Source organism: Protopterus annectens, chromosome 8.part0 (assembly GCF_019279795.1).
Source record: "Protopterus annectens isolate FY-2018-M chromosome 8.part0, PAN1.0, whole genome shotgun sequence".
Lineage (NCBI taxonomy): Eukaryota > Metazoa > Chordata > Ceratodontiformes > Protopteridae > Protopterus > Protopterus annectens.
The window spans coordinates 1,874,194,431-1,874,218,324 of record NC_056741.1 but is presented as its reverse complement, the minus strand read 5'-3'; the positions used below and the strand labels follow the sequence as shown (position 1 = coordinate 1,874,218,324).

Genomic DNA, 23,894 nt, shown 5'->3' with positions numbered 1-23,894 from the left:
TGTTTTATATATATATATATACATATATATATATATATATATATATATATATATATATACATATATATATATATATATATATATACATACACACACACACACACACACACACACACACACACACAAACATATAGGTTCATAGGTTGGTACTAGGCTATCGGCCCTAGGGCCTATACAAGCCTAGCCATAACAATTCCCTGGATATTTCTCATATATATATATATATATATATATATATATATATATATATATATATGTGTGTGTGTGTGTGTGTATGCATGTATGGAGGGATATCTATCAATATATTTATATCCATATATATAAAATATATATATATATATATATATATATATATATATATATATATATATATAGATATATGTGTGTGTGTATATAGCTATATATATGTACATGTACATAGTATATGCATATTATATATATAATTATAAGACTTCAAGAAAACATTGAGGAATAATGAACCAAAACAAGCTATCTAATTTTCTTGCCAACAAGCTCTGACAATTCCTCTCTACCCCTGCCAGAGCAGCTATAGTCAAGCCTGTCCTTCTTGCACAACTCGATTACGGACTCTTCTTGTTTGACTCTGCCAAAAAACATAATCACCCTACAAGCCCTCTAATTTTAAGCTCCCATCTGTATGATCATCATTGACTCATGCTTTATAAGAGCCAACCTTTTTCTTGGTTCCCTTTTTTTCAAAGTACTTCACTAAAACTACCCCAACCTCAAAGCTTTTTGCTACTTCTACAGTCTACAACCTCAGGAGCCAAGACAGGGGTGGTCCATCTCTGCAAACACTTTCTTTCAAGTTTCTCATTTTTGATCCAAACCTATCACAGTATCTTAGTATCAGAATAGAATGCTAGGCTATCAACCAAGGGACCTTTTTAAGCCTAGCCGTATTTCCCAACAAGGTACTATTTATGTGAAAGGCTCCACATAAAATCAAGCCTGAAAAAATTGTTATAAATCTGCCACTGGCATTTCATTTCATTGTTCCCACTATGGTAATCATTTCCTTGTGACCTAGTTGGCAGGACCAGCCTTTGGTCAACTGGTGCCCTAGGCAAAAGGGCTCCACAGCACCCCCCTCCACAGTACTTGGTGCCCCATCCTGGCATACCTACACCATCCAGATTACTGGAAAACTGCCCCTACTAGAGCGGCGCCCTAGGCAGCCACCTAGTTGGCCTATGCCTAAGGCTGGCTATGCTAGTTGGCCTCAGGTTTCAGACCTCAAATACATTCTAAAAGAGCAATATGAATGCAACTGTCTGAGTACAGAGGATGTCACATAACTCTGCAACTCCCACAGAATAGGTCTGCAACAAGACACCACCCCAGTCACCCTCTCTCTACTTACATACCTGCTCAAAACTGTCTTCTGACCTACTTGGCGATAAGACCTAACTGTTGCAATATAATTTCAAAGAATCTAATCCCTCACATACTCACCTGGGTGCTTGCTAATTTGCAGATGATATCTTACTTATATGCAGATGAATGAAATATACACAAACTTACTCTCCATTCTCCTTTTTTCCTTTTTCTTGCTTCTTCTTATGTAAACATGTACATATATTCTGCTTTTGAAATATTTGTTTGATTGAAGCAAATATGTTAACCTCTATTTAAATGCAGTTTCCTGAATTCATCTATTATATGTGTTGACCACTATATGTGTGTGTGTGTGTGTGTGTGTGTGTGTGTGTGTGTGTGTGTGTGTGTGTGTGTGTGTGTGTGTGTGTACATACATATATATATATAAAAAAGAAGAAAAAAATATATATATATACAGTTTCCTGTATTCATGGATTTTAAATGTGAATACTATATGATGTACAATTTTCTGTCAGTATCCATGTGACCTGCGCTGTGCCTGCAATGGGTCATTTGTGCTCAGAGTGCTCTGTCCTGCCAAATAAATATGACTAACTTAAGTAGACAACAGTTTCCAAAACAGAGTTCATAGATTTGTTCTTTGTTTTATTTTTTTTAATAAGTATTGTATTTCACCTGTACTTAGCAACTTTTTTATTCATTTTATTTTGTAATTTCATGTCAGGTTACTTTACATTTCTTTTGACATGTTCATGTTTGTCTAATTCTTTCTCAGACAAGACTAAAGGATGGACACAAGTTTGACAGAGATGTTGAAATTCTGATTTATTACCTGAACCCATGCTTAACCTATGGTCTGGTGGAGAAAGGAAATGCATCATCCCCACAAGGTAAAACCTCACCATCTTGTTTGTGTTCACATGACGTATAATGCAATGCACAATTCATGCACAGTAGGTATTTCTTTCAGAAGTTTGCATGACATGCTGAAGAACAGTTAACTTGAAGCAGATCAATGACTCTATAAGTATGTATCAGAAGTTATGATGAGCATGTGCATCAAAAGTGACGAAGGAGAGTCACTCAGCAGAGTTATGTTAATGTATCTGTGGGGTGTCAAGTGCCCCTGCATGATCCAATGCTCATTTATTCCAACTCCAAGGTTGAGCAACCACGCAGTCATATAAATATTTGTTTTTCTGGCAAAGCCAAATACTTCCTTCTCTTCAAGTTTATGCAGTCTTGGAGTAACAATAATAAAATAGCAGAGGATGGCGGAGGTACAGGGTAGGGCCTGCTCCCTGCAAAACATTATATTTTGGAGTCTGCAGTTATACTACATTATAATGTTTTGATTTTTTTTTTTTGGCAAGTACAGAGCATTACACCCTGTGTAAAGACAGTTACATATTGTGATGCTGTTTAAAACATATACCAGTTAGAAGACTATGGAAACTCACTATTTTGTGAAAGTCTATAATTATTTAGTTTGTATTAAATAGTTGTGGCTGATGAAAACCAACTGATTTAGCAGGGAAGCTTCCAAAGTACTTTTTATGATTTAGGCCCTTGACTTTTTTACTGAGGAAGCATTGCAGACATTCCAACTGTGACAAGTGTTAGGACAGGTACTTAGTGAAGGGTTCATTATACTCAATGACTGCCTTAATGAGAGCAGAGTACAGAGGAGTGATTACATCGCTTGATCTGGGTACCATACCCTTCTATATAAGCTGTACAAAGAAAAAGGACTTGTTTACAAGTATTGATCAAGCACAGCTTCCCAGATGTCTAGCTATGCAGTCAGTTTTCAAGGGGGTCTTTTAACGTGATAGTTACAAATGGAGCCATGCTTGCCAAAGGACATACATTTGGCATTTAGTTTCAGTCCATGGTTTTGGCTTCATCTATTAGTTTGGGGCAGGCTTTCTTGTAGAATCATGGTGTCTTCTGGGGAGTTTATGATGGCACCCAGTTTGTAGTCATCTGCAGAGTCTGTCAGCAACAATCCCTTAACATTAGCTTTGATCTCCGTGAAATAAATGCTTAAAAGGAGTGGCCCAAGGACTGAACCCTGGGGACTCCACTAGTGACAGTCTTTTGGAGGAGGTAGAGGCCCCCCCCCCTTACTTCCTGTGAGAAATTTTAGTATCCAGTTGTTAGAAAAATATGTACTTAAACATATATGAAGTGCTAGTTTAAAAGCAAATAGTATGTAATGCATTTTATTCTATTTTACAGTATGGCAGTAAGAATGATCTTACATGTAATTTCTTGAAGCTTTGGAGCTGCAGAGTGATTGAACTCTGACCCTGGCAGTAGCCAGCTCAGCAAGCTTATGTTTTTCACTAATGATTATCTGCTGGGTCAGGAAAAAGCATGTATCTTCCTTCCTCTGAGATAGTTGGCCTTGTGAATATTATCAGCACAGCTGCTAGAAGTTAATGTTGCAAGAAGGAACAAAGAAGCGTATTAAGAACCAAACTGACTATTGTATTCGAGCAGGACTGAAACCTTGAAAGAGCAACATTTACAGAAAGACATTATAACTGACCAGGTGCCTTGCAAGGCTGTATTATTCTCATGGGAAAACTTTTAAAAAGTATAACCTCAGCACTTTCTTATGAATAGAATACTGTAGACGATAGTGATGTAAGTGCCCTGTGACTGACCACGTCAGTAAGGTGGGCAAAGCTGATTGTAAATACTATAAAATATTGAATACTTCCTGAATGTAATTAGTCAAAATTCTATACTTGTATTGTATAGTCTTTTGCCTCCTGGTGTACACTAGTAAAACGTTTTGAAACTGAACCTCCTGTATTATTGACTGTTATTTGAGAAAAACCTGATGATTTTACAGTCTGTTTTTAATAATTTTACTGACATTTTGGTCCTTCTTAGCCGGAATTCCCTTGGTAAGCTACAGATCAGAATACAACAGTGGTGGAGAAGCTGCGCAGGAGAAGGTACCAAAACACGGTTCTTCTTGAAGTGAAAAGACCTCCGACTGAATTGTCGTGTGTAAAGAGGCTGGCCACTTTCTGATCTGTGGCTGAAGAGAGGAAAACTGGCCCCCAAGAAGAAAACGTGCAGTCATAAACAGGAGGCTCAGGTAGGAAGAATTTCCCTCTTTGCTTTTGTTTTAGATCAGGGACCAGGCTACAGTATAATGTTACTAAGATTTGTTTTAACAGATCAGGAACGAATTGCAGCACTGTATATTTGGTCATAGAACAGGAAAACAGAATAAAGTAGACAGTCATTCTAGACAGGACTGAACAGAGGGAAGAAGATACCACGTGGTAAGAAAAGGGTTACATAACAGTCTTTTTTAAAGACATGGGAAATCAGTGCACTAAAAAATCGCGAGACCCGCCCCTAACTGATGACACAAAATATATGCAATTGCAACGAGCAGGTAATGTAAGATACTATACAAAATGGGTTAACAAGTACGAATTTGACGGTAAATTAAACAAAATTTCGTTAGTTAAACTTTTAAAACAGTTAAAATCTGACGCAGAAGGGCAGGCAAAAAAACAACGACAGTTAGGCATTCCTCAGGCACATAGGTGGATTGAGGAAGTGAACCGAAGGGAACAGAAGATTAAAAATACAAAAGCATTATTTTTAGATAAAGAAGATAATAATACAGTAATAGTGACGGCCCCTCCCCCTCCGCCCCCTCTGATACCTTTTTCAGGATATGAAGCAGGAGGACAGGCCAGTCCTCCTCCACGTTATCCTGAGATTGCAGGGGCACTGAAACAACCATTCATAAGAGAACCTATTGAAACTAGATCCCGAACACGTAAAACACTTAGGGATACAGATTTATATCAAATAGGGAGAGATTCACTAGAAGAAAGTGAAGAAATCTGTCCACTAATCGAAGTACCGAACCCTCAGGCAGGACAGGAAGGACAGGACCCAACTCTCCTAGTGTATAGACCATGGACACCGGAAGATATCCGGAAAGCTACAGAGGGAATCCCTCATCCAAAAATCAATCATGAGAAGTTTATACAAGATTTACAAGGTATGAGACTAAGTTACCACTTAAATGGGGAAGAAGTGGAGAAGGTAGTTAGACAAATTATAGGTCCAGACTGGCACATGATTTGTGGCACCTGGAACGCTCGTGACAGACAGCTCAAGCCACTCCTACATAGTGACGCAGAGCTAGATACCAGAGTGAAAGGTCTTACAGACCGAATCTCTGAGAAATGGAAACCTAGAGCAGATTGGACTTGTATTAATCAATGCATACAACAAGATAATGAAACTGTAGATGGATACTATGGTAGATTATTGGAATGTTTTAATAACCATAGTGGTATGCCTATTCCTGAGAATCAGAAGAATGATAGTTCATATGAACAACAGTTGAAAAATGCATTTTTGAAAGGCTGTATTGCCCCTATTAGTAGCTTTATTACAAAACATATGATAGATCACCGAACGAGTAGGCTACAAGCCCTACTAGAGTATGCTAGGCATGCTGAAAGACATTTTAATAGTAAAAAGAAGAAGAAAACGCAAGTCTTCACAGCTGAAGACGGAGCAGAAGTCTTTGTAGTACAGTCGAATAAAAAGGGTAAGAAAAATACTCAGGGTAATAAATACTCTGGCAAGACCTTAGAGGATTTAGAAGAAAGAAAAAGGAAAGGTGAGTGCTTTAAGTGGGGCAAAATAGGACATTTAGCAAGGGATTGCAGGTCAAATAAAAAGACGACTACCGAAGAAAAAGATAAAGGTGATGAGGGTTGACTATATGATAGTGATAACAATCAGAACTCATCAGGAAAGGTTAATAGACAAAAAGAAAATGTAAATGTAGTAGAAGGGATAGAGGAAGTCCAAACAGATGCAGAGGATGATGAAAGTGAAGTTTTAGACTTAGCATTATTGAGCTTGGAGCTCTATTTGGCAGACACAAAACCGGGCTTGGAGCTCTATTTGGCAGACACAAAACCGGAAGTTACACTTCTAGTGGAAGGAAGGGAAGTGAAATTCTTGTGTGACTTGGGAGCGTCACGAACTTTGATACACCCTTCAAAGTTGCCAGAACACTCTGAATCACCTGACTACATATTAGTGAAAGCAGCAAATGGGCAGCTATATAGGGAACCACTTTCCCATGATATAGCAATAACTGACCCTATTTCAGGTATGACCCAGAAAAGTAAAATAGTGGTTTCTGCGAAATGTCCAGTAAACTTACTGGGGAGAGACCTTATGCAGATTTTTGGAATAGCAGTAGTTCCTACCATGCAGGGTATGGAGGCACAGAGACAAATGGATACTTTTGTAGTGCGATCGGAGGGCGAAGCCTATTATTGGTACAGCCAGGACTTAGTTACGACTGGTCCAGGGGCAGTGACCGAAGAACTGATGAACGTAGCCATCAGTAAGGTATCCTCCCTTAACACTGATCAGCAGCATTTGTTACATTGTACTCTATACTACTGTAGCACACCAGGACCTGATAAGGAATATGAGCAAGAACTGTTCAGAAATTCGGCTAATAGGCTAGTGTTGCGAACCTTATATTGGGATACTGAGGGTAACAGTGTAGCAAGTTGTTCACTGCCTCAGGAATTCATGAAATTGTACAAATCCAACAGACTGCCACATGTCAGTTTAACAAAACATAAAAACGTGAGGTGGGCAGATTTGGGTGAAAAAGTAACAAGATGGGCAAAACAAACTGATTTAGAATTATCAGAACAGGGTGTACAAAAACAGAAATTGAATTGGTTAACACAAGCACGTCCAGCTGTACACTTACAACATAGTGAGGACAGCTGATTAGCATTTTTGCTAGAAGAAGAAGAAAAAGCCTTGTTTGGTGTACCAAGCATTCTTTGGTCAACAGGGAAATCAGATGTGGGACTTATTCAGGCAGCAGGTCCAGTAACCATTACACCGAAATCAGCTTTTAGACCACAAAAAAGGCAATACCCCTTGAGGAAGGATGCAGAGCAGGGAATTAAGCCTATAACAGCAGCATTACTCAAGGAAGGAATACTGGTAGAATCTTTGGATTCACCATGTAATACCCCTCTATTCCCTGTTAAAAAAGCAAACGGGGAATGGCGGATGGTACAAGATTTACAAGCTGTAAATGATGCAATAATACCTAGAGCACCTACGGTGCCAGACCCACACACTTTATTAAACGACTTAAAGCCACAACAAAAATATTTTACTGTAGTAGATATAAGTAACACCTTCTTTTCAATACCTATACATCCTGATAGCCAGTATTGGTTTGCCTTTACATTTTAGGGTAAAAGATATACTTATACTCGGCTACCACAGGGATATTGTGAAAGTCCAACGATATTTGCACAAGAGATGGCTAGCAACCTGGCGGGATTTACTCCACCAGAGGGCGGTCAGATTCTACTTTATGTAGATGACATCCTGTTAGCAGCCCCTACCCAGCAGCAGTGTAGGGAAGATACAATCGCATTGTTGAAATTTTTAGCACAACAGAGACATAAAGTAAACAAAAACAAGTTACAACTTTGGAGAAAACAGGTTAGATACCTGGGATATGTAATATCCAAGGAAGGTAGAATACTAGATGAGGATAGAAAAACAGCAATTTTACAGGCACCCAAACCAACTACCAAGAAGGAAATGATGTCCTTCTTGGGAACGACTAATTTTTGTCAAAGTTGGATACCGAATTATGCCTTGGAATCGGCTCCATTGGCTGATTTAATATTTAAAACACCAATGGCAGCACAAGATGTATTGCAATGGACACCTGAAGCAGAAACAGCTTTCTGCAGACTAAAACAATTGATAGCTTCATCATTAGTTTTAGGACTCCCTAATTACCACAAAAGATTTTTTCAAACTGTAGATTGTAAACAGGGATATATGACGTCAGTTTTGACGCAACAGCATGGAAGTAAGCAACGCCCCATAGCTTACTATTCATCACAGTTAGACCCAGTGGCACGGTCTTTGTCACATTGTGTACAAGCAGTAGTCACAGCTGCAATGGCAGTACAGGCTTCAGCCTCAGTGGTGTTATTCCACCCTCTCACTTTGAGAGTGCCTCATGCAGTCGCGATAATTTTACTACAAGAAAAAATAGCATACCTGTCTCCTGCTAGGCATCTTTCTTGTATGACCATATTGCTGAGCCAACCTCATATGGCAATTGAACGTTGTACAACATTAAACCCATCAACGTTACTTCCGACTCCTGTGGATGGCACACCACACAGTTGCCTGCAGAAAATTGAGCAAATAACTTTGCCTAGACAAGATCTTACTGATATACCTTTGGATGATGCTGAAGTAACATTTTATGTGGACGGCTCATGCAGAAAGGGTCCTACAGGGAAGAATCTAGTAGGGTATGCAGTAGTCACAGATACAAAAATTTTAGAAGCACAACCCCTGCAGCATAACTTGTCTGCTCAAGCAGCAGAAGTAATAGCCTTGACACGAGCTTGCACTGTAGCAAGAAACAAATGTGTGAACATATATACTGATAGTCAGTATGCCTTTTCTACAGTGCATGTTTTTGCACAGCAATGGAAGAACAGGGGAATGATAACATCCACTGGAAAACCAATTAATCATGCGCAACTTATTTTGAATTTATTGGATTCCATCCAATTGCCTACCAAAGTAGCTATTTGTAAATGTGTAGCTCACACGAAACAACAGGATCCGATTTCAAAAGGTAATGCACGAGCTGATGCAGCTGCCAAGCAAGCAGCTTCAGACTCGGAAACTTTACTTTTAAATGAGGAATTACAACCATCTGAGATTTTAGATCTAGAAATGTTAAAAACAATGCAGACATTAACTACGAAAGCAGAGAAACAAAAATGGGAAAGACGAGGTGCGATCCTCAAAAACGGACTGTACATCTCCAAAGAAAAAAAGCCAATATTGCCATCTAATTTATTTATATATGCAGCTTTGTTGAGCCATGGGCAGAGCCATGTCTCAACAGGGGGGATGGTACAGTTAGTAAATAGAATATTCCAAACATACGGGTTTACGAATTACACACAAAAATTTTGTGCAGCATGTCACATTTGTAATAAACATCATGCACAAGGAGCATTCAAACCCAAGCAAGGGAGTTTTCCTACACCACCATATCCGTTCCATACTATTTGTATGGATTTCATAGAATTGAATAAATGTGAAGGGAAAATACTGCTTAGTGATTATAGATATGTTTTCAAAATGGGTGGAAGCCTTTCCAACTAGAAATCCGGATGCAGCAACAGTGGCAAAGGCCCTGGTAAAAGAAATAATTCCTAGATTTGGCATACCGGAAAGAATCTATAGTGACAATGGGACACACTTTGTCAACCAGACAATCCAACAACTTGGGAAATTCTTTGGGATCTCCTTGAAAAATCATTGTGCTTACCACCCCCAGTCTGCAGGACTGGTGGAGAGATATAATGGGATTTTGAAAAATAAGTTAAGGAAGTTGATAAGTGAGACTCAGAAGAATTGGATTTGCTGTTTGCCTTTAGCATTGCTGAGCATGAGAACAGTTCCAAATGTAAAGGGCTTGACCCCCTTTGAAATAATATTTGGGAGGGCATATTATGTGCCACAGTGGAAAGCTCTCATGCCTGCAGAGCTGGAGGCTGACAGCTCATTAGCTAGTCACATGAAGAAATTGTTAACCAATAAGACTGCTTTGCAGTTGAACTCTTTTTCAGATAAAGAACAAATGAAACCGGAAGCAGTGCTGACCCCGGGGTCCTGGGTTTGGTTGAAGGTTATCAAGAAGAAAAATTGGACGAGTCCGAAGTGGGAAGGTCCATACCAGGTACTGTTGGCGACGCCTACTGCAGTAAAGGTTGCTGAGAGGTTGTCCTGGGTTCACCTGACACACTGTAAACCGGTAAAGAACTTTCAGCTTGATAAACATTTTGTAGCTGATGCACCACAAAAGCAGGATGGCCAGGAGCAAAGTGTATAAGAATGCAAATCAACCCCAAAGAAATTGTTTAACTATCTTGCTAATTATACACCTATTGACTATGATTGTGGTGACTTGCCTTTTGTTGTGGTTTTTCTTGCATATAACCACACAAATGAAATTGACAAAACGTGATGAACTGTCTATAGACTGGCATCCAAACTTTAACACATACATGGCCATGAAGCGTGTATATGTAGAGACTATGAACGTTTCGAACTGCTGGGTTTGTACTGCTATACCAACAGCATATGGAGGACTTTTGATGTCCGCTGTTCCTTTGGGGATAAATGAAACTTGGGAAAATTTACTTTTTGACACAGGTTCTGTGAGATCACAGGACAAAGTTGCATTGTATTTGCCCATTACACAGAAAGGAATTGTTTGTTTCTATAAAAATGATACACTCCAAGTTGGCTGGAGTAACTGTAACATAACTGTATCTTACAAATGCTATATTAAGGCCAAAGATAAAAGTACTAGTTGTAGCACAAATTATGATTCATATTTGAGCTTAATGAAAACAACGATAAAAGATGTGCAGAAAAATCCTGAATTGCATAAACAATTATCTGTTATAGACAAGAAAATGTTTCATTCAGAGTTAACCCGCATCAGTACTAAAGTAGAAAATTATTATTTTGTTTGTGGGAAAAAGGCATATAAATGGTTACCTGAGAATTGGTCCGGCAGTTGTTTTTTTGGTTATCTGGTTCCAGCTATAAGGCATACTGCTGAATTGCCTCTGGGTAAGATACGAAACGTAAGAGATGTAGCCCAAAGTACTGGGAATTCAGTCGGAAAACCCGCTAATCCAGTGGGTAAGTTCGAGGCTGGCTGGAAAGACCATTCATCCGTGAAAGATAAAGAAAAATTGACTCATATGGACTTAAGTGACAGTGTTATATCCTGGGCTGGAATATTCCCAGCCTATGGAGCAGTCAAATCAATCTGGGAGTTGAGAAAATTGTCAAAACTTCTCGAAGTAATGAGTAATGCAACCTTTTCCGCTCTCGAACTTGTGACTGATGAACTGAATGCAATGAGAACTGTTGTGCTACAAAACCAAATGGCTCTTGACTTCACCCTAGCGGCGAGAGGTGGTACGTGCGCGCTTATCAAAGAAGAATGCTGTGCGTACATACCAGATAATAAACATGAAATTAACGATCACCTAGAGGTAATACAGCAGGTATCGGCCATGACTGAACCAGGCCCAAACCCACTGACGAACTTTTTCCAGAGTCTGTTTGGTGGGTGGGGTTCAATCCTAATGAATATTTTGATCGCCATTTGTGTTGTTTTGCTCATACTAGGAGCATGTGTCTGTTGCGGAATACCCTGTATGAAAAGATTAGTTAGAGAATTTGTTGACATAACTGTAACTGAGACTATGTACCAAGACATTGAATTGGATCTATTAGTTCCAAATGAAATTCTTTCTGAAATATAAAACAAATGACTTGCCTAGTTAAAAATCTCTAAGAGGAGAAGGCTAGGGAACAAAATGATATTGTTTATGTTTCTGAATAGAATAAAAAGTATTAAAAGGAGGGAGAATGTTAGAAAAATATGTACTTAAACATATATGAAGTGCTAGTTTAAAAGCAAATAGTATGTAATACATTTTATTCTATTTTACAATATGGCAGTAAGAATGATCTTACATGTAATTGCTTGAAGCTTTGGAGCTGCAGTGTGATTGAACTCTGACCCTGGCAGTAGCCAGCTCAGCAAGCTTATGTTTTTCACTAATGATTATCTGCTGGGTCAGGAAAAAGCATATATCTTCCTTCCTCTGAGATAGTTGGCCTTGTGAATATTATCAGCACAGCTGCTAGAAGTTAATGTTGCAAGAAGGAACAAAGAAGCGTATTAAGAACCAAACTGACTATTGTATTCGAGCAGGACTGAATCCTTGAAAGAGCAACATTTACAGAAAGACATTATAACTGACCATGTGCCTTGCAAGGCTGTATTATTCTCATGGGAAAACTTTTAAAAAGTATAACCTCAGCACTTTCTTATGAATAGAATACTGTAGACTATAGTGATGTAAGTGCCCTGTGACTGACCACGTCAGTATGGTGGGCAAAGCTGATTGTAAATACTATAAAATATTGAATACTTCCTGAATGTAATTAGTCAAAATTCTATACTTGTATTGTATAGTCTTTTGCCTCCTGGTGTACACTAGTAAAACGTTTTGAAACTGAACCTCCTGTATTATTGACTGTTATTTGAGAAAAACCTGATGATTTTACAGTCTGTTTTTAATAATTTTACTGACACCAGTGAATTACACAGGGGTTAATATTTGGAACACAACTAAATTCAAAAGCACCTTCCACATTGACAATCCTTCTGATGGTTTATCTACGATACCTGAGTGAGGGATGGTGGCAAACACCTTTGTAAGGCCCAGATAGGCAGTGTGCACTGATCTGCCTTCATCCACTGTCTCAGTGACTTTTTCAAAGAAGTCAGCCTGCCCTTGATGAATCCATATTTGGTTGGGCTGAGAACCTGTAAGTCACCCATGCCTGTTTATTAGTTATTTAATGATCTTTTTCATAACCTTAAAAATGAGTCTTGTCAGGCTTATGAGTCATTAGTTAGGTCACTTGTAGCCCCACCTTTGTGCAAGGGCATGACTGCTGCTGTCCTCCATTCATCTGGCATGAAGCCTCTTATGAGGCTAATTCTGAATAGCCTCTCCAGGGCATCTGACAATTTATATATTAGAGTAGCCAATGGCAGTCAGGTATGTTATTTGGCTCCATAAATACAAGGTTCTTGACCTTAGATAGTGCCTTGTGAACTTGTTCTTGGGGATTTGAAGAGGGAGGGTAGATGTGGGTATTTGATCTGAGAATATTGAAGGAGGGATGAAGTTGGAGCTGAATTTGTCTGCTGGTAGATTGGCTATGTCCTCTGGATCTGTGTAAGTGATATTTACTGTTAACTCTGCACAGTGTTGGACATTTGTTCTAAGATTAATAACATAGTTAAAGAAGGCTTTATGGTTATCTTTCATCTGGGTGACTTTTTCCCACTTATATTGCTTTGGTTGATTTGATCAGAATTCCAAGTCCCTTGTTTAATTTAGCAAGAGTAGTTTTGGCTTCTTCATAGTACAATTTAATTTCTGTACAATTATTTTTTTTCTTTTATTACAGAGCCTGTTTATACTAGGGCTCCATCACAGGGTTTATGTTTGAATTTTGTGTTGTATTTTTTCTGAGGGTGACATATGCATCTGTGCAACTAAATACATGGTAATATAGTTTGGCAGTAAAGAATTATGCAGTGAGATCATCAGTGTGGAAAGGGCTTTTTAATTTAGTCTGGTCATCACTCAGTTTTAGTATATTAGCCTTTGCATAGTCTCTGAATACAGAAGTATTGGGGGATCCTTCTAGCTTTAGTTTTAAAGTGAACATGACTGACTTGTGGTCCAAGCTGGCCAGGGAGGAAGTTACAATAGGAAGGAAGGAGGGCTGTCCCATATTGGTAAGGGACCATGTCCAAGATTTACCTCCCTTGTTTGTAATGTAGATTTACTGGTCCAGGGAGTTTGTATTTATGAAACTGAGAAACCTCTGGGCATACATGTTTGAGGATGTACAAGTCTCTCACTTGATGGTGGGATAGTTGAAGTCTTCAAGAGAATGGTATTTGATTTAACACGCAGGGATTCCATACTGATTAGGTAGGTGGCCTGGGCTGGGAGGACATAGAAAAGGTCATATATTTCGCTATCATGTCATAAAGGGTTTGGTTTATAGTACATTGGACATGAAGGATTTCCAAGTTGTTGTCTAGTCTAACAAGTCTGTAGGTGACATTTTTTTAAAATAATATACAGGCATCTTTCCCTTTAATGCTCTCTTCCAGTATGGAGGGCCTGTACGAGTGATAAGCATTGAAGCTCTCCACTGATATAGTACTTTCACTGGTCATAAACCAGGTTTTTGTGGTGGTGCATGGTTTTATGGTGTAGGTAGTGCTTGTAAGGAGTGGAGTTTTTTTTTTTGGACTCCTTGAGCAGGGATAGCCATATACCAGAGGAATAGATATGTATTACAGAGAATAACACTTCTTTGGAACTGTCTTCATCTTCACATAAAGCAATGTACTTCTCTTACACTTTTCAGATGTAATCTGGATGACTGAATGGGTAACTACAAATTTAGCACTTTTGTCACCAATGGTTGGTGCAACAGGTAAATGTTATGCTCGTCTCTGGGTTATTTCTACTTAAAATATAAGGGATAAAAACTTAATAGGAATATATGGCTAGGCTTCTAAAGATCCTCATGGATCATTAGCCTAGTAAGTTATCTATACATCTAATAACAATGTTGTTTTGATTTTGTTTATTTCTGTTGGATGTTTTTGAAGACCGACTTTGCCTAAAAAAGACATAATGGCAATTTACAAGGTTTTAGGCAATATATGAAAGTTTTGGGTGGTGAGATACAGGCCCTCCCTTCAAAGCAGTTTGGACTGTCTTCTGTTTCTTTCCAAGCTGATATATATTGTATCCCCCTATAATGACCCCAGAATTTGATCCAATTGTTGAAGCCAATTATTTTTTTATCATATTATTGCATAATTCTTGGGGATGGTGGAATACTGCTAAGGGCTGGGTTCATACCTACTTCAGACACATTTTGTCAGCTCCATCATGTATCTTACTTCATACAGCCCAAGGAAGTACATCGCAAGTCTTTTATACCTACATGTACAATGACTGTGTCAGATGTTTATTTGTGGTGCAGGGACCTGGGTGCTTGTGTGATGTGGTGATTGCTGGTGCCTAATAGGCAACTGACAGTGATCCTGTTTTTGCCTAGCTTGGTGAGTGGTACATATGATGAGGATTCAGCTATGACTAGGATATTCATTGTGTAGTAGTTTGCCTTATGGGCATTTAGACTGAGTTTATGTGACTAGTAGATGTATGTTTCATGGTGTGTGCTGCTTGTGATGCTTCTTTGTGATGTTGCTGATAGTACTTGTGCCTTGACTTATATTTATCAGGCTTCTGTACTTTAAGAATGGTAATTCTAAGAGCTTCATTATATGTAGGTCTATGTGTTCGATCTATAACATTCATTGTGGTGTTGTGTGGTGTGCCATCCTTGTTATTTGTAGTGTCGTTGTGTGAAAGACTCCAATAACATTATATAACTACAGCTGTCACAGACTGTGGCAGATTATTCAAGTGGTAGGGGGTTGTCAGTGAATGTTAGGCAATTGCTACATTGCCTCTGGATGCCCATTTCATATAAACTGTCTCTAGAGACAGCTGGAGAGTGCAAATGCATGGTTCTAGTTGCTTACTACCGGGGGTGGAGGGGGTGTAGTGCAACTACTGACTATTAAGTAGTCTCAGAATATCTGGAGTAGATTATATAGAGAAAGGTATGATTTTAAGTGCCTTCATCTATACAGTGCATGGCTAAAAATACTATGCAATAAGTGATGCCTTGCAAAAACAGACAACATATGATAGTAGAGAAAAATACAAAAAAAAATTCAAATGTGCTAACTGACCAATAGCTACTCAGCAGAATACAAGGATGGCTTACCTGTAAGCCTCCTTGTCTACAAGCTGAGCGGAGATGGAGCAGAAAGCGGCTTTACTTTATTTCATGAGAGTGATGCTCATGCAGGCCACATTTTGTTCTACAAGCAGAGGCATATACATGGCTTAGTTCTTCTTCTAATCTTAGGAGAGTTTAAAGCATAGCAGTTCTGACTCAGATCAAACTAAATGCTAGAAATAAGTCAGAGCTATATCGGTAAGTCAGTAAGAAATGAAATAGTACATATCTTCAGGGCCAGTGTTAACATTTTGGGGTCCCCGAGACACCTTCAGTCTAAGTATTACTCTTCACTACTACTCCTTCTAAGCAACCTTTGGCTGCACAGCAGAGTTTTAGAAGTAGTATGCACATACAGAACTGTAGTGACAATGCTGTTACAATTTGTGTATCATACTACTATGGTCTATTTCACAGAGGAACATTGAGTAGTCATGGGCATTTAGATAGAAACAACTCTGATCCAAAACAATACCAAAACAGCAAATCTTCAGAAGTCAGGAATCGAAAAACAGGAACCAAAGTCAAATCCAAAAGCAAATTCTTTATTCTCCAGCGCCTCAGTGTAATCACCTTTCAAGAGTATACATTCTCACTGAAAGAATGGATATATATATATATATATATATATATATATATATATATATATATATATATATATATATATATATATATATATATACTCATAGCAATTAATTAAACAATCAATTAAACAATTATGTTCAAAAAAGTTTTAAAGCAGACACCTCCAGTTTATTTCATTATTCAGTCTACAAGGTGTCATTGTATTGTATTTCAAAATGAAAATACTTTCCTTATATTGTAAGTTATATTTCAAAGCATTTTCATCATTACAAAAACATTTCACACTTTCTAAAACTGTTCCTGTCAAAAATGAAGCATCACTATTATGATAAACACTAAAATGTGTGGCAATAAATTTATTTTCCCTTTTATGTCTTATGTCTCTAATGTGCTCACCTAACCTAATACGAAACTCTCTTTTAGTTTCACCTATATAATATAATCCACAGGGACAGTGTAAAGCATACACAACTCCCTTGCTTCTACAGGTAAAACTATCTCTTACTGTGAACCTAATGTTAATATAATTAAATGTTCTAACTATATTCCTACAAACACTGCATCTACTGCAACATCTTGTACCAAATTCACTTAGTGGTCTTAGTAAACAAAATTTTGGCATTACAAATGTACCATGTACCACCATATCTTTCAAATTTCTTCCCATTTTATAGGAGAATAAAGGTTTTTGTAGCAAAATGTGCATCAACACCTTGTCTTTTGCTAGATTGCTACATTGCCTCTGGATGCCCATTTCATATAAACTGTCTCTAGAGACAGCTGGAGAGTGCAAATGCATGGTTCTAGTTGCTTACTACCGGGGGTGGAGGGGGTGTAGTGCAACTACTGACTATTAAGTAGTCTCAGAATATCTGGAGTAGATTATATAGAGAAAGGTATGATTTTAAGTGCCTTCATCTATACAGTGCATGGCTAAAAATACTATGCAATAAGTGATGCCTTGCAAAAACAGACAACATATGATAGTAGAGAAAAATACAAAAAAAAATTCAAATGTGCTAACTGACCAATAGCTACTCAGCAGAATACAAGGATGGCTTACCTGTAAGCCTCCTTGTCTACAAGCTGAGCGGAGATGGAGCAGAAAGCGGCTTTACTTTATTTCATGAGAGTGATGCTCATGCAGGCCACATTTTGTTCTACAAGCAGAGGCATATACATGGCTTAGTTCTTCTTCTAATCTTAGGAGAGTTTAAAGCATAGCAGTTCTGACTCAGATCAAACTAAATGCTAGAAATAAGTCAGAGCTATATCGGTAAGTCAGTAAGAAATGAAATAGTACATATCTTCAGGGCCAGTGTTAACATTTTGGGGTCCCCGAGACACCTTCAGTCTAAGTATTACTCTTCACTACTACTCCTTCTAAGCAACCTTTGGCTGCACAGCAGAGTTTTAGAAGTAGTATGCACATACAGAACTGTAGTGACAATGCTGTTACAATTTGTGTATCATACTACTATGGTCTATTTCACAGAGGAACATTGAGTAGTCATGGGCATTTAGATAGAAACAACTCTGATCCAAAACAATACCAAAACAGCAAATCTTCAGAAGTCAGGAATCGAAAACAGGAACCAAAGTCAAATCCAAAAGCAAATTCTTTATTCTCCAGCGCCTCAGTGTAATCACCTTTCAAGAGTATACATTCTCACTGAAAGAATGGATATATATATATATATATATATATATATATATATATATATATATATATATATATATACTCATAGCAATTAATTAAACAATCAATTAAACAATTATGTTCAAAAAAGTTTTAAAGCAGACACCTCCAGTTTATTTCATTATTCAGTCTACAAGGTGTCATTGTATTGTATTTCAAAATGAAAATACTTTCCTTATATTGTAAGTTATAGTTCAAAGCATTTTCATCATTACAAAACATTTCACACTTTCTAAAACTGTTCCTGTCAAAATGAAGCATCACTATTATGATAAACACTAAAATGTGTGGCAATAAATTTATTTTCCTTTTATGTCTTATGTCTCTAATGTGCTCACCTAACCTAATCTGAACTCTCTTTTAGTTTCACCTATATAATATAATCCACAGGGACAGTGTAAAGCATACACAACTCCCTTGCTTCTACAGGTAAAACTATCTCTTACTGTGAACCTAATGTTAATATAATTAAATGTTCTAACTATATTCCTACAAACACTGCATCTACTGCAACATCTTGTACCAAATTCACTTAGTGGTCTTAGTAAACAAAATTTTGGCATTACAAATGTACCATGTACCACCATATCTTTCAAATTTCTTCCCATTTTATAGGAGAATAAAGGTTTTTGTAGCAAAATGTGCATCAACACCTTGTCTTTCACTAAAAATTTCCATAAATGTTCCACTACATCCTTTATGTCTTCACTTTTTACATTATATGTAGAGACAAAATAAATATCCTTACAAGTTTTATCACTGGTTGCCAGATGATATTTCTTATAATGGTGATGTTCACCCTTATTACAATTATTCTTTACCATATTATTCTCTTTTTTTTTTTTTTGAAGGTGTGTGGAGTGGAGTTTGTATAGTCATGGGCATTTAGTTGTAGTGATGCCACATTACCACAACATTATGTACAGGGCTGGCCTAAAGTAAAATGGTGCCCCAGGCAAAGGGCTCAATGAGACTCCTCCTTGCATACATCCTCTAGTGCTACCCCTCATTCTATATCTGCTATGGACTGCCCACACCACGGAATTTAATTTTTTTGACTTTTCTTACATTTTCACATGTTGCTTTACTCTACAGCTTTTTGGAGAAGCCACTGCCTTCTCTATTTTCTGAAGTATATATATATATACATATATATATATATATATATATATATATATATATATATATATATACACATATATATATATATATATATATATATATATATATGTATTATGCATACATTTTTCATTCAATGATGGCTTAATCAAAAACTGTGATTAATTAAATAAATTTAGCTTTGCTGACTTACTTTACTTTTCCTTCCATCCTTTCAACACACCTTCCCTTTTCATGATAGCATAGTAATAATTTTGTAGGAAATAATTTAATTAAGCCAGGCCCCCCATAGAAGCCATATGGTTATAAATGCTCTGATGCGCATTTTAGAGTGTTTTCACAACCTTTTGATATGTGGTGGCTTGAAGAAAAATCATATGTAGGAAAAGAATTTCAGTCTTTTTTATTTATGAATTTTGGGAAGACACAGCTAGTGCCTAAGGCTTAATAATCAAAGCTGACAAAATATTAGCTCACAATAAACTAACAAGAACAATTTTAAGAGGATACTTAAATCTTATCTGGGAATACTGCCTGCCACCTACCCCCATCCAAAAAAAGACACCAGTCACTATCTGTACATCTCTATGTTATTAAGATGGGGATAAAAGCAGAGATTCAGATGGCCAAAAGTGACTGTTGTCATACATATACACAGTGTCTTGATAATTTCACACTGTTCATCCCTGTCCATAAAGGCAGCCTACTTGCCTGATGTCTAATTGTGAGGAAAGTGAAAAATAATAATAATCAGAGTAATGTATTACAACTTGCTGCTCTTAGACAGTATAATGTCCTTACACAAGGTATAGTAACCTCCCTTGCTCACTTCTGAAGAAAAGCAAAAGAAACATTAACTACACTGTTCCCTGCCCCAACACATGCTTTGATGACCTTCTGTGAAAACCTCTGAAGCTTGAGTGTGAGGTAAATTAAAGAATTAATGATCACACCATCCTCAGCCCCACATAACAATGTACAGCAACCTTCTGTAAATGTTTCAGACCAGTGTTGGTTTTAGAATGGGTGTGGCAGTTGAGGGCAGAGACCACCAGTAAATTTGTGTCAAAATACATTTATACAGTCTGGGGTGTGGGGCCATCAGACCTCCAGAAAATTTAAAGGTCTGAATGTTCTGTGATGCATTTTATGCCTTATTATTAAAAGATAAGTTCTTGTTAACTGCATTTTTTACTGTTGCCCAGAAGATTTATGTAGGTACCTGTTTGTGCACAGATAAAAAATGGTGATATTTTTTAAATATGCACACATGCTGTATTTTTACCTTCAGTGAAAGTACTTTATTACTTTGAGGTGCTAGAGGAAACCAGAGTGCATGGAAAGATGTACACAGAGACAAGGTGGGCATGCACACTCTAGATAGCAAAAGCAGTAGGCAAGAAGTCAACCAAAGCAATGGACTGTGAAATGGCAATGCTACTCACCATGTCTCTGTGGCAATCAGCAGTTGCTTTCATATACCTCCTCTTCCTGCAGAACCACCAAAGATAGCCACCTGTCATGTGCAAGGTCTGTGTTTATGATGGTAATTGAAGTAAATGGCAATACATTGCGTGACACTAGTACTGCCACACCAGATCACTGGTTGTTAAGCATTTGCCAAGAGGAATGCAAACCTGTCACTGCCCTTAACTTCACAGAATATTTCTGATTTTTGCCTCATATTTTTGCCCTGTCCCTAGTAAAAAAAAACAATGATTTGTTGGTAAATCATTCATGGCTGCAGACAGTCAATAATGCCAGACTTTAGAGTTTAAGTTTTCCTATTGTCCAAAAAATACACATTAATGCAAAACATATTATTCTATTAACTTTATAAATAGAAGTAATGATATATTTAAGTGTTTATGCTCTTGATCCTTTATTCTGCCATTATTGTTGACTTTGCCCAACATTTTCAAATAAATCATTTGAGAGTTATAGTATATGGTGTCCTGCTAGTATTTATAAAACTCCTACAAATGGAAGATCATCCCTGAGGTTTGGGAGAATCTCCTTTTCTTAAAATCTCAATTAAGTACTGAGATCAGTCATTCTGGGCTGCCAATCTCTAGTGCTTAGCATATTCTTTCAGTGATTAATGGCTTTATCCTAATGGGGCCATAGCATAACCTTGTTTAGGGTAAAGCACATAATCCGAGAATAATTTTTTTCTCTTAATTATCCCACAAATAGTAGCAGCTTTTGTGGGGCCCCATAAAGTCTAGGATAATTGGGGAGCCATCTGCAGTCACAGGTATCATGAGTGCCTAAAGCTGGAGATGTCCACCAACAGGATATAACTAAGTCAATGATACTATGTCAATGATAAAACATTAATGACATTATAAAGCTTGCTACTTGAGAAAACACTGTTACTATGATTATAATTATCTTGAATTTTAAAGGAGAAGAAGTTGTGCCAGTCCTTAGGATTTTACATCCAAAAGGTTATTACCCACCTGGTTTACTAAATACACCAGATTATTGTACTAGTTTTTGTTAATTTGACAAACATGTATCAGAATAAGATAACTTGCTGTGGTTGAGGCCCCAAATGACCAGGGGGCTTCAGCAACTACAGGCTTCACTGGTGCCTAAAGCTGTTTATGCATATCCTAGGAGTTTCTAGGCTTTTCATTAGTTAAATGTGGTATAAAGCAATCAGTAGTGTTGCTGCTTAGCATTAAGGAGCTCTGAACAAATGGGTACAATGCCACAGAAATGTAGGCAACTTATAATAGCATAGAAATACAAACTAAATAAAAATCAAGCAAGCCCACTAGCCAAATGCAAAACAGCACATTTCAAGGTTCTACAAACAATCAGGGGCCTTGAAGTAGTTTAATCCTTCCTCTACTCCCACTCAAGTTTAAACCTTAGTAATATATGTACTGGAAAAAGGTATTACATGAGTGCTAACTAAATGATTTTTTGGGATGGTTTTACATATATATATATATATATATATATATATATATATATATATATATCGGTTTACTATCACATAATCGAATGCATTGTGTTTGAGTGTTAAGATGTCTGAACAATATGTTCAGAAATCAGAACACCAAACACAGGAAATGTCAAACAAAGCATTTCAGTAAAGCCGAATGTCAAAAATATCAACTTTACTGAAATGCTCACATCCGCTCAACATTGAAAAACACTTTTTGCACGGGAGGCAAGTCCCCCCTGCACCCCCCACACACCCCATACACCCCCACTTATATATATACAAACTCCAAGATAGCACTACAGTGAGGGAAACAGTACATTTCCCGATCCCCACTATAGTGCGATCTGCACCACATTGTGGCACTCACATTTACAGATGTTCTTCATTCCACATTGCTGCAGTCCTAACAATTGCTGCAGTCCTAACAATTGGGGGTAGTCCGCTGTCCCAGTCGGCCCGAATACCAAAGTATATGGCTGACGTCGGTCAAGGCGCATTAGTCTGACGTCAGGACGTCAGGGTACTAATGCGCATGACCGACGTCATATCCTCAGTCTTTTTTGCCGCATGGTCCGATGCAGAAGCAGTTTTGTGAGTGCAGGTTGGCGTTCTGAAATTTTCTGAAGTCGGAGTTTCAGACCGAATCAAAGTTGGCTAAGTACCCCGTTGGGGAATATTTTGTTTTTTTCTTGCCTCAGTATTTAACCGGATGTCAGAAAAAGTGAATAACTGTATTTCTTGTGGGAAACAGATACCTCATAGGGATTACCATACCTTGTGTATACCTTGTTTAGGGCCTGAGCACGACGTTGTTGGATGCCGCTCTTGTGCTAGATTTAACAAACGCACTATTAAGAGAAGGTTAGACTGTGCCAGGTTAGTTTTGGGAAGCGTTGTAATTATAAAATGCCGCCGGATGCTCCGGCCCGCTTCGCCCAAAAGCGCAAGGACAAAGCAGCAAAGCCTAGATTGGAAGAACCGACAGTCCCGGACGTCGGTTCTTTAGAAGGCTCAGTGGAGCCGGAGGTTCTGCCAGGAGTTTCTTTGGAGTCTCAGGGAGAGACTTTACTGTTACAGGATGTGTCCTCTCAGGAGGTAGGCCAGGCTGAAGGGGCTTCTCAGGTGGCTGTTCTTCCCTCTCTTCCTAAGGTGGTTAGAGCCTCCCCTTCTGTTTCCAAGGCTTCTTTGAGAGGCAGGCCAGGTTTAACTTCAGTGGGGGTTTCTCCTAGCTCTTCAGGATCTTTGCCTAAGAAACATATGCTTAAAATGGCAGAGGATTTGATTACTATGATTAGAGGTTCTATGCCCCCTCCTGATAAGAGGCCTAGGGTGGAACCTGAGTTTGAGAGTTTTGAGCAGTGTTCGCAGGCTTCTGAGTCTTCGGCTGAAGACTTGCAGGAGTATCCTCCTTATTCTGATTCTGATGTGGATGATTCTACTCCTTCAGCTTCTCCTCCTGAGGATTTTTCATTTTCAGAGACTCTTCATTCCATGAGGGAGCATTTTAAATGGGAAGGTCAAGATTTCTCTGATTCCAGGAAGAGGCTTAGGGAATTCTTGTTTTTACCCCAGCAT

The 23,894-nt window shown here is 38.0% G+C and overlaps 1 protein-coding gene across 1 annotated transcript in view; it reads left to right on the top strand.

Moving 5' to 3' along the window:
* The window catches only part of LOC122808576 (von Willebrand factor A domain-containing protein 5A-like), a 582,047-nt gene that overhangs the window by 324,596 nt on the left and 233,557 nt on the right, over positions 1 to 23,894 (top strand). The window contains exon 6 of the mRNA XM_044079534.1: positions 2,138 to 2,252. Within this exon, the coding sequence (XP_043935469.1) occupies positions 2,138 to 2,252 (115 nt within the window). The remainder of the gene's footprint in view (positions 1 to 2,137; positions 2,253 to 23,894) is intronic.